Source organism: Lampris incognitus, chromosome 1, assembly GCF_029633865.1.
Source record: "Lampris incognitus isolate fLamInc1 chromosome 1, fLamInc1.hap2, whole genome shotgun sequence".
Classification (NCBI taxonomy): domain Eukaryota; kingdom Metazoa; phylum Chordata; class Actinopteri; order Lampriformes; family Lampridae; genus Lampris; species Lampris incognitus.
In genome coordinates, this window is record NC_079211.1 from 40,461,244 (window position 1) to 40,474,056 (window position 12,813).

Sequence of the window (12,813 nt, forward strand, 5' to 3'; positions counted from 1 at the left end):
CTCCTCCTAAGAGCAATGTGTTCCCCTTGTTCTATTTTACATCTATTTTACTAAAGTTATTGTTGTGAATATTTGTCACTAATCTTGTTTACATGAAGTGTGGCATGGTTTGTGTGGGTGGTGGCGTATCACTGGGGGGGGGGGGGGGTCCGAGTCAAAAAGTCCTGGGCCATTTTTTATTCCCAGTCCGCCCCTGCTTTGGAGAGTACGCTAGCCAGGGCAATTGGTATGGAATTTTCTATCCTGTATATTTCACCGGTTTTATCTTTGATTACTGGCACTAATAAGACATACAACATAGAGTCAGGTAGTGCGCCATGCATTAACAATCCAGAAAAAACACATAGCAAGTAATGCTGAGATTCTATTCTATTCATTTTTTACCAAAGGTCTTTATCACAAAGTTTTCTAAATAAAGGAATAAATCATCTCATCCCAACTGCACTTCTCTTTTATTGAAATAAAAAAAACAACAACAACTTGGGCACCAATGAAATGTATGTAATCTGGGCACGGGTGCTTTCTCTGCCTCTTTCAATCTGTTTCTTACACGCCGTCTTGACTACTTTGTGCTGCAATAATATTGTACTAAAAAAAAAATCAGGCTTTGGGGGCTGTCTGTCCCTCTGGTCACAGCCTAATAGCCTCGCTGATGGCCAGTGATTGACAGACAATAGGACATGAACAATAGCACTGTTACATGTTGCACATGTTTGTGTCATTCACCCATCCACTAATCTAATTTAACATCATCTCCATCCAGGCCCGCTGTGTGTGTTGCTCGTACACAGGACTACAAGCTCTCCAAATGTTCCTCTTCTGTGACTGTGGTTGATGGGCCGTAAGGGAGTTGGAGGTAGGGGTATATTGGCTTATCTCTACAGATACACATGCATTTACTATCACTTCCCAAGCTCCCCACTTGCCGACTGTGAATTAATAAAAAGGGTTTTTCTAGGTAGCCTAACGGTAACGGGCCAATTACATTTTATTTTACATTTAGCCTACGAACTCATAGAGCCAATAACCCTCTGCTTAATATAGAGGATGGTGGAATTAAGACATAAATGCTTTCATTATAACTGTTTTCATTAGCCTACTCCAAACACTCAAAAAGAAGAAAAGTAAGGTGGGTGTGACCCATGTTAAACAGCAGCCAGGGATCTGCCGGTGATTAACATCCGGCTGATACAAATCATCAAAACAACAGCATAACAATACAAATACTGGTAAAAGAAAAAAAAAAAAAAGGTAAATTTTACAAGCTGAGAGAAGCTTGGCAGTTGACCCCCAGCCCCTAGGTCTAGGGAAGGCTTTCACATGTAAATGAAAATGCTGTGAGCTATACTAATGCAAATCAGGATAGCAGGCAAATTCAGCACATAAATTCACATGTCCATGACATATTAAACTGTTGACTCTGTTGAAAATTGCCTTGTAATCTGTATTGAAACTGAAATTGCCGAATGAACAGTTTGATGCACAGAAGTGATGAGATGAAATTGTCAGAAATCTTGAAGGTTGCTTGCGAGGACAAAATCATCATGGTCAGAAGTTTCATTAGTAAGTCTTCTGGTTTTTCTGAAGACTGATCACTTCCATGTCCCTCGCCATCTTGCATGTTAGGATAGGCTTCATTCCCTCTGCTCTACTGCAAGGCTTTCCCCCTCTTCATCCTCCTCAGTCACATACTCATCCTATGTAAATGTAATGTACAAATTTAAGCACATGGATACGTCCATTTGAGAGTGAAAAGACTATCTTACATGCAGTTTCACTGTACATCTCAAATAGTTAGCTTTAGTGGAATGAATGAGGTCATTTATTCACTCTTTTTACCTGTTAATACGTATTCTCTAGGAACTCACCCAGGGGCTTTTGGAATTATTTGTAATTCAACTGTTTTATTGTTGAAGTTCTTTCATAGTTCCATAACAGGTATTTAAACTGTACAGTGAGTGTAAACGGCTGATGCTGGAAAAAAAGACATATGTGAACATGTAACTGTGTATGTAACTTTTTACTTTTATGTTCCAAGGTAATTCCTTGCTTACCAATAATCAGGAGATGGTTGCTTCTTCATCTTGCACTGAACCTGAATTGCTGGAGTCAAGAAAAAGATGAATGTTTTGGTCATCTGCTGTTTCATCTGGAAAACATGTAAACCCGTGCAGAACATACATTAGTGATGCATTACATTTTTGTATTCACAACATCAGTACCACATATAACTGGGTATGTGAACGCTTAAAATGAATGATTACAGTAAACATAACAGTGAAAATCAACCAAATTCTTGATGAGCCAATATACATTAATTTCAGTGTTGCTTCTGTCATTTTTGTGCAGCTGTGATGCTTTTGAGTGACAATTCTACATTTGTCCCACATCTGTCACTGTTTGGGTCTAAGCTACATATGATTGGTGCTAAAAATGATTTTAATCGTAATGTAATCATTACTATTATTGATATAATGATTAATATAATCACGACGGTAACATTAAATTATGCTGCTTACCATTGTTTGAATTATCAGTTGGTGGGTGCATTTCTTCAGTTTCTTCAGTCTCTCCTACCAAGTTGTCTTCGTTATCCCTGGATGGTGGGTGCATTTTTTTCCCCCAGTGTCTTCAATCGCTCAAACCAAGCTTTCTTTGAGATCTTAAAAAAATCAACATTTCATAACTCCCGCCTGTATGGTCTTGACTGGACGACAGCAGGTCCTGTACAGCATCTGATCTAGCCCGTTTAGACTTTCCTTCCCAATCTCCATTTCTGAAATAATGTTTTTTTTTATATGCTCATAATACTGAGTATGAGAGACTTCATTGTCACAATGTTTAAAAAAGGTGCCAAGGTCTTTTCTTCTTAAGGCTGGGGACTTTCATCTTGCAGGTGTAAAGAACTTTTTCTGGCGAGACCTGAAATAATCTTGGTAATAAGTAACAAGCTAAAGATCATTTACATTTCACTGAATGAAGATTATGAAAATAAAATGCATGTTTCTCACTAGCAATGTTATCAAAATGCATTATAATGGCAAAACTATCTTAAAATATTGAATTTTTCACTGATAATAAACGGAATGTCAGCCATTTTTTCTTTTCGCAGACAGAAACTTGACACTCACGTGATGTGGGCGCAGGCCCTACCCCTAGTTTTGGGGCGCCCTCTACTGGGGAGTGACCCCTCAGAATGGCGCTACAAGGAGTAGGGTTTGATATTTTAGGAAAGGGGACGCCACTCGTTAGATCACCACCACCATCATTATGTCTGCTGTTCAGAATTTTATTAGTTTCCTGGTTTGCTCAGGGCATGGTTATAACATTGTAGTATTATACATTATATATTGAAGACTGTTGCTTGCTACCATTATCAACTATTATAGTAACAAATCAGACTAAATTTGCAGATTAATCTATTAGCAGACAGATTAACCTGTTAACAATAGCCAGAAAGCATTTTTACACATCAGCTATTTCAGTGTAGTCCTGCCCATAGAAATTTCTCCCTTATGTTACAAAACATGAAGGAATCTTTATGAATGTTTATGACTGTTGTCATTAAGTGTCATTTGGTCAATTTTGTCATTTTTAACACAAAATTGACATTGTTTGAGATGTCTTTGTTGTAGCAACCCAAGTGGGACCGAGTCACTCAATTTGATACATTTTGAGCATCTGTAGCTCAAAAACACACATTTCAAACTATGTCAGCTTTGCATTAAAAATGATATAATTAACCAAATGACACTTAATGACAAGCCAAAAACCGTTATAAAGACTCCTTCATGTTCATAACATACATCATGTCATGGTTATGAGAGGTGTCATGTCAGTCTTATGCACACCCGTTCAAATAAAGTGTTACCTTTCCATGCACTGATATCAGATGAGCGGGAGGGAGCACAGAAAATTTGCAGCTGGATCATTTTTCAAGCTTCATACACGGAACCGTACTGTCACTCACAAATCGTCATTTACACAAAGTTCTATTGACATCGCGAATAGTGATTTTTCTGAAATGCTTGTTATCACGATCCAATTACATATTCTTTTGCATCTACATTAAACTAAGAAATTCCAACACATTTTTAAAAATTTTGCATGATTATTTTTGAAGATACACATTTATGGGCTTCTTTCCCAGCACCGGTAGCCATGTTCCATGTTACACTGCCTCAGTTCGCAAAGCATTTTTGGAATTTTCTTCTACCATTCCGTTTGGAGTCTGCATCTGAAAACGCTCTGTTTGGAAGGCCATTTGGAGGGCTTGACGGCCACTACCCCTCGATCCCCAAAAGAAACAGGGCACCCTACCCTACGCGGGTGTGTGCAAAACAGAGGGGTAGAGTCAGCTGGTTGGGCCAAGGGGGGGAACTGGGATTGGGCCTAAGTTGAAATGCTGATATGAAACTTACTTTTGGTTCAGAAACATCAAGATTTTAACATCTTTATGTATGCTCAATGATCCAGGTAAGGAAATCACAGAAAGTTGAATCAGTTCATCTGGACACAACGTTTATTGAGACAAATGTTTCATCACTCTGGCCAGCACCACGCAGTCTACACCCATCTACAGTCCAGTGGCCACTCTTTCAAGGATGAGGAAGTGAACATCCTTGATAGGGAGGAACGCTGGCTTGAACGGGGAGTCAGAGGCCATCTATGTGAAGAGGGAATAACCATCCATGAACTTTTTTTTTGGGGGGGGGGGCTAAGAGGACATCTGTCACCATCTTACAATCCTCTGTGAATAGTACATATTGCCATTGTAACTCTAGTTAATGGTCAAGGCATAAAATCAAAACAAAGCAGAGTATACAAAAAGTTAATACAACAGATAAGTATAAAATCATCTGCACAAAACTCAATGAAGCATGGATCAGACTGAATATGCCAGTTCGAAAAAGTACGTTTTGAGATGGGATTTGAAGGTTGAAAGAGAGTCAATGTTGGGAATGTCTTGTGAAAGAGTGTTCCATAGGCGGGGTGCAGAACGACTGAAGGCTCTAGTCGCCATGGTAGACAAGCGGGCCAATGGTGTAGTGAATTGGAGAAGAGAAGAGGATCTGAGAGTGTGAGGGGAGGCGTGTGGATATGAAGGAGTTCGGAAAGATACAAAGGAGCTAGGTTATTAAGCGCCTTAAAGGTGAGAAGCAGGATCTTTAAGTCAATGCAGTATTTAGCAGGGAGCCAATGGAGCTGCTGAAGAACAGGAGTGATATGATCTATGGAAGGAGTTCTGGTAATGATATGGGCAGCTGAATTCTGGACCAACTGAAGTTTTTGAAGACACTTGTGGGGAAGACCAAAGAGGATAGAATTACAGTAATCAATGCACAATGTAACTAGGGTGTGAATGAGCATGGGGGTGCTGTTAGGTGTAAGTGACAGGCGAAGACGGTTAATATTGCTTAGGTGGAAGTACGCAGACCGAGTAACATTGTTGATGTGAGCTTCAAAAGATAACGTGCTGTCCAAGATGATATGAAACGGATCATTTTCGGTCGTTATGCCACTGTGCTGTTTATAAAGGTGGGTATACCTGCAGTCAGTTGAGACCGAAGAAGTCACATGGATGAGTGATGAAATGTTTCTCTCAATAAATGCGTCCAGATGAACTGATTCAACTTTCTGTGATCAAGATTTTAACGTATCCATGGTTTTCAGAAACGTAAAATAACATTTAATTCTGTTGAATGGGTTGGTGAGGAAAATGCCTCCGGGAGGTAAAGCCGGGTTAATATTGGAGTGAATGGATGGCCGGAGCAGTTGCTCTGAATGTCAGATATTGCCTTGGATGGGTTTACATTGAAGTTAGCTGAAAGCCCGGTGTGTTGGGGGAGAGAAAGTCTGGACCAGTGTATATAGAGAGTCTGGCCATCCTTTGATCTTTGCAATCTTTGCAACACGCGCTGTGATTGGCTGAGAGCCTGTCACGTGTTTGACGGGCGTCATGTTGCCTACCAACGTCTGGCTCTGTCATCATGACGATTCAATGATTTTTCCTGCGTTTTCAGCTCATTTCTCGCCGATTTGTAGCAGTTGAAGCAGAAATGGTGTGTTGTGCGGCTTGGGGCTGTTCTGTTCGGCTGGGACAAGGCCGTATGATGCATCAATTTCCACAGGATGCACAAAGGAGGGTAGTTTGGACTGTGAAGATTCAGAGGCTGGGCTGGTCCCCCTCAGCTTATTCCTACTTGTGCTCAGTGAGTTCATTTCAGTGTTTACGATTTTTTGATAAACTAACTTCCCTAGAGTAATCCGAGAGTCTGTAAGGTATTGATTGATGTGTGGAAATCAGTTGTATAGCACATCCAAGCCATGTATAACCATTGACAGAAATCAGGCAAATGTAAAGTGTCAGATTGTCATATGGGATGGATTGAGTGACAGGCCCGAGCCTGAACCGAGGCAGGGTGTGGGTAGTGTTGAGATAAACTAGACAAGAGCCCCGATACAGAACTGATGCCACATTGGCTAAACCTCGAAACAGGTAGGCTAATATTTCTCAAGTGTGCCTGATGTTATTGCTCATTATCATTCACTAGTAGCCTACTGAACATTGCAAAATATGTAATACTGGTACGGATCACCAATTTACCCACCACGCCAGTAGTGTAGTGGATAAAAACTAAAGTATCTGGAGTAAATTCTTTTGGGTTGAAATCTACATGTATGCAGCAGAGGCCCCTGCTCAGTGCCTGCGACTCTGTTATGACCGCTGTTGGGTTTCTTCCTGATCTCATCACCTTCATCATGGACTGAAAAAGTGAAACACATCACTACTATAGCCTCTGCTCCTGGTCTGGTGTTAAACCACCTACTCTGAGTACTGGTACACAATGATAAAAAACATTTCTGGTTCTCTGAAACAGAGATTGAAATGATGGAAAATCCACAATTTCTGGAACCCTAAGTACTGGTACTGAATGATGTAAAATACATAAATAGCCCCTCAAAATTATTTACACAGTGGTGTGGCCTTAAAAGGCCAAACCCCTTTCTCAATAGCTTCAATATGTTGTCTAAATTTTTAATAAGTTGGGGGTCAAACTCTAGTAATAAAAATTAACAGAGTGATCCATTCATGGTACATTACATGCACAAAACAGGGTAAACTGTGAGCCCAATTTTGCCATGTGACCAATTAATACGGTGACAGACACAATAGTTATGGGCCCCCTTGGATCCACGCATGTTATAGGTATATCTAGTACCTTACCCGTCACCCCATCTCTGTTTTCCCTTACTTCTTTGAAAGTGCAACTTGAGAGATCATGAAGTGAGCGCGATTTTGAATAGTGCTCAAATCATGGGGCTGCCTACCAGTTGGTAGGCAATATGGCGCCCGTGTAGTTGGCCAGAGGCGCTCCATACACGGCGCTCGTCTGGGCTGCTCACCTTTGCCACCTGGTGGGTGTTGGGGTGCACTGCAGCTAATGCAGACAAAAATAGCTCTCCCAAACTCTCCTTTTCATTTGGCTCAATTACTGCGTGGCTTTTACCGCTGTGGTAATTGAGCCAACTGAATAGATGACATCTGTAAACCAGAAAAAAAGAACAAACCCTTGTAGGACGGGGCAAAAATACTGCTTTGCTGTGACAGCGCAGCACCCTCAACTCAGCCCTGTAAGTCATCACAATCATTTTCCCTTTGTTCATCATAGTTTCAATTAAAAAGAAAAATAAGGAAAAGAAAAAAGTGGATCATGCCAGCTGGTCATAGTCTAGGTAGGTGGGGGCCATTATCCTTCCCAAACTTCACCACTGTCTATCAACAGCTGTACAAATACAAACTTAAAAAGACACTGACTTGCTTTTACCTGAACCAGGGGTCATAACCAACTGGATTCAACCTGGACCCACTCCTTTCCCTTACCCTTTCCCAGATCTGTATCCTGCCAAAACACTGCCCTTTGGCACTAAAACAAACTTACATGCACTTGGTTGGCCCTTGTCATAACTAGGGTTTGCATGCCATCTCTCTCTGATCATATGGAGAGGTGCCTGCTTGTCTTTTTTCTTCACTTTAAAACTGCTCTCATGTGAAGTGTATGGCTTTGTGCCACAGAATCAATTAAGGATGGATTGGTTGATACCTCATTAAATGATGTCAGATTAAGCTTTTTGGCGATGAACTTCTTGAGGTGGAGGACTGTGGCTTGTGCCGAGCAACGGATCCACTTTCGCTTCAGGCCACGAAGCTTACTGCTGTTACACTCCAAGCAGATGCTGACCTGCAGGTGGAAACGCACAAAAATAGAGAACGGGGTTCACGTTCCGAAGTCAGATATCTACTTTCCATGGTTTTATTTTTTAGATGGATTTTGAGAATGCAAAATAAATAAATAAATAAAAGCTCAATGTAAATGACAAATTCTGAAATGAACAAAGACAAAAATAAGATTAAAATGAATACATTTCCAACAAAAAATTCTTTATATAACCCAATGTTTTTTTTCTTGACTGTTTTTAGTGACATGGTCTCATCTTTTCCTGCACACATGGAGTTTGTTCATTCAGTTAAAACTAGAGTTGGGCGGGCGTCTGGGTAGTGTAGCGGCCTATTTCATTGCCTACCAACACAGGGATCGCTGGTTCAAATCCCCGTGTTACCTCCGGCTTGGCCGGGCTTCCCCACAGACGCTATTGGCCGTGTCTGCGGGTGGGAAGCCAGATGCGGGTATGTGTCCTGGTCGGTCGGGGCGTCTGTTCGGGGGTGGGGGACTGGGGGGAATTGCGTGATCCTCCCACGTGCTACATCCCCCTGGCGAAACTCCTCACTGTCAGGTGAAAAGAAGCGGCTGGTGACTCCACATGTATCGGAGGAGGCATGTAGTAGTCTGCAGCCCTCCCCGGATTGGTAGAGGGGGTGGAGCAGTGACCGGGATAGCTCAGAAGAGTGGGGTAACTGGCCGGATACAATTGGGGAGAAAAAAAAAGGGGGGGATATATATATATTAAAAAAACAAAACAAAAAAAAACTAGAGTTGGGACCGATCGGAGCCAATATTGGTATCGGGTGTCGATACTGATGTAATTCACTCATCGGATATCGGACTAACGTTACCAATCCACAACCAACCCAGAGTCCATAGTCTGATGCTTTCATGAATTATAAATATGCATTAAGCCCATAACCAAAATGGTATATGTAAGTTCAGGTAGTATGAAGTGTTTTGAGTGCAGGGATGTGGGACACAAGTGCTTCGCTTGCCCGCATAGAGAGTGGGAAGTGGAGGATGTGGAAGCCGCCGACTAAAGCGGGGGGGGGGGGGGGTAGCGAGGAGGCGGGTGGGAATAACGAGGCTAATTGCCACAGGGAAGCAAGTTACACAACACAAAATGTAAACCTGGAGTCTCCTACACACCACTGTATATTACAGATAAAGATAAAATGGCCGTAGATGATGTGGTAACTGTATCAGAGGGACCCAGTGTGTGTGGAGTTAGGGGCGCTGCTGCGTGCGTAACCTCCCTGGTAGCTGCTGCAGCGTGATGGGGGGAAGGCGGTGGCACACCCACCTGTCAAGTGACAGGACAAGTGAAGAACCACATTTGCAATCTTCCAACACTTTATCCGGGTTATTGTCACAATCTGATTTAATTGATGCTTGGAGAATAAAAAATTCAAACGGCAGACAGTACACATGGGTAAATGTTTCAGGGAACAGGGTCAATGCTGCAGGGCTAGACAGGCTGTATATCACCAGACACCTTAACACCAGGTCAGTCAGGAGCAACATATTTCCAGCTGGTTTTACAGATCACCACTTAGTAAATGTTGTTTCATGTCTTTCACCAAAAAAAAAAAAAATACAAATCTTTCTGGCATTTTAACACAAAATGAGTACAGGATAGGTCTTTTGGTAATAAAAATTATTTTGGATCATTTGGAGGATCTGGCAGCCTGTCCAGGGTGTCTCCCCGCCTGCCGCCCAATGACTGCTGGGATAGGCTCCAGCATTCCCATGACCCTGAGTAGGATAAGCGGTTTGGATAATGGATGGATGGAGGAAAAAAAGCAGTTTGACTCTTTAAGTCACTTAAACACATTGAAGGAGTTGCCATAGCAATTTGCACTCCTACACCTGTTTGTAGGTGAAGCCTACTTAAACTATAGTTCAAATAAACTGCTTCGGAATAAATCTAAATTTAATGAATTTTTTTATACTTTTTGCTTTTTAAATAAGCGCTGTGTGGTGGGCGGCATGGTGGCACAGTGGTTAGCGTAGTCGCCTCGCAGCAAGAAGGTCCTGGGTTCGAGCCCCGGGGTAGTCCGACCTAGGGGGTTGTCCCAGGTCATCCTCTGTCTGAAGTTTGCATGCTCTCCCCATGTCTGTGCGGGTTTCCTCCAGGTGCTCCGGTTTCCTCCCACAGTCCAAAGACACGCAGGTCTGGTGAATCGGCCATACTAAATTGTCCCTAGGTGTGAATGTGTGTGTGTGTGTGTGTGTGTGTGTGTGTGTGTGTGATGGCCTGTCTAGGGTGTCTCCCCACCTGCCGTCCAATGACTGCTGGGATAGGCTCCAGCATCCCCGTGACCCCGGTTGGGGTAAGTGGTTTGGATAATGGATGGATGGATGGATGGATGGATGGATGGATAATAATAATAATAATAATAATAATAATAATAATAACAATAAAGAAAATAGAGCTCTGGTATCGGTATCGCCGGATAACCAAATTCAGGAATTAGATCGAAACTGAACACAAAAGTGGATCGGTGCATCTCTAGTTATACCTACTAATGGAAACATCAGATTTACACTTCTATATATTTGACTTTTCAAAAAGGTCACTATACATTTAGATGAAACCACAGCTATAGTTGCACACAAGTGAAAACCACTAGACCCCACCCACATTCATCCCCAGTCGCCACAAAGCAAGTCTTTTGCCAAATTAAAAATCCCTATTTAAAAAAAGCACAAAAAGAGTTAATTTTTTGGCTGAAAGCTAATCAGCAGACTATCGCCACCCCCACCCCACACCACAATGGTGCTTACATCCTGAAGTTCACCAGTTCCTTTCATTACTTCTGCACCCCGTGGACTTTTAAAATACAGTAGGCCGCTCTCCAAACGATGGTTGGTCATCTGCCACAGTGGCTGGTAGAGCCGTGACACTTACTTCCCCAACCTTTGGACTGTGGTTGGTCTAATTTTACCCTCAGTTTGCAATATGCCTCTTGCTGAGCCCTAGTCTGCATTGTTGTGTTTGGAAAATAGAGTGGGGCTCTTTCATGTGACAGTGTGCCACTCTCATTAGATCAATGCAAAGAGGGGTCAACCCTGTGAACTTGTCCACGCTGAGGAAAAAAAAGCAAAGTATGTGAGTTTGGCAGATGGTCATTGCAGGAGTCAGAATGCATTACTGGGTTTCTGCCTCCCACTTGCTGTGTGGCCCCATCCTGGCAAAGTCACTGAGCACAACCTTTTCTTGTACCTTCTCTAAAGGTTCGCTGGCGACAGGAGAGATGAAGGTCTGCCATGTATAGCAGAGGCGTACCGTCTGCTGCACCGCCGTCGTCTTTTTCCCTGCATCTTGCTTCATCTCTCTCGCTCTCTCGCTTCTAAGTTTCAGCTTGAAAATCAACTCCATCCTCAAATAAACATCTGCACTGCTGTAATGCCCTCATCTCCCCTTTTCCATAAGCAAAGAGCAATGCTGTGATATATTTGCTTTCCAGCGGGGACGGCGATGAGGGAGGCTCACAATGTGAAATAAAAGCCTCGCCAGCGAGCTGGAGTCCGCTGCGGCTCAACAGCAGTCTTTGAGGCAGTGGCATTACATTATAGTACATTAGTGGTATCGTTACAGAGCCGCTGAGACCGAGTACAGCCAAGCACACTTACAGATGTGGCTGATGAAAGAGTGTGGTGCATGAAGCAAGCAGAATATGCCTTTTGGTGCCATGAGGAGAGAGTTAAACGCTATTCTGCAGGGTGACTGCTGAGCTGGTACAGCAGACAGTGCATGCCTAATGATGTCAAGAAATGTCTGTTTACACTGTCACCCAATATGTCCTTAGGTGTGCAGTAGTAGTATTGTGTGTGTGTGTGTGTGTGTGTGTGTGTGTGTGTGTGTGTGTGTGTGTGTGTGTGTATTACATAGATACATAGATGGGCTAGACAGACAAGACAGACAGACAGACAGACAGATCTGTGGCCCAATGTTAACTTTGGCTTTGAACATCAGCTTGATTAATAATTTAGAGTGCAGCTGCCCTCTCCACTCTCTCCAGAGTACATTCTTTAAGCTTAAAATAACTGCATTTTATCTTATTACACTGTCTTTCCCCCCCCTGTAAGATCCCATTGCCTTTTGATAAAACCAGATTTAAACTGGACCTATTCTGGTATTCCCTGCCTTATCTGAAATAGCTAATGACTGAAATATCATGGCTTCATGCATCACCGATATTCTAGGTTTCAGTTTATTCTGCCCTTTCGTCAATTTTTACATTTTTAGTGGTCTTTTTTTGTGCTCGGCTCTCGTTAGCTTTCCCTGGCTTTGCCTCCCACCCCAAGGTCACACTTTGAAAGGTCGTTCAGCTGACAGGACCAGGGAGGGGGTGTGCGGTGGGGCACTGTCGAATCTGGCCATGTGTAGCAGCTCGCCTACAGCTCCTCACTGCTGAGTGGCTTTAACAAATTCAGCTAGGCTCTGGTGGCGAGGAACCTTCAGCTTCGAGGGGACAATTTGAGCCCGCTTACATCATTTCTTGCCATTTTTCTCAAACCACAAGCCTGACCGTCTCTCCTCACATCTTCCTATATTTTGTTTTCCTTCGTTTTTTCTCTC

At 42.7% G+C, this 12,813-nt stretch overlaps 1 protein-coding gene across 2 annotated transcripts in view; it reads right to left on the reverse strand.

Annotated features, from left to right (window-relative positions):
• LOC130119319 (polycomb group RING finger protein 3) overlaps positions 1-12,813 on the reverse strand; it is a 111,775-nt gene that overhangs the window by 16,770 nt on the left and 82,192 nt on the right. For both annotated transcript variants that reach the window (XM_056287789.1, XM_056287782.1), the window contains exon 8: positions 8,106-8,243. In XM_056287789.1, coding sequence (XP_056143764.1) covers positions 8,106-8,243 — 138 coding nt within the window. The remainder of the gene's footprint in view (positions 1-8,105; positions 8,244-12,813) is intronic.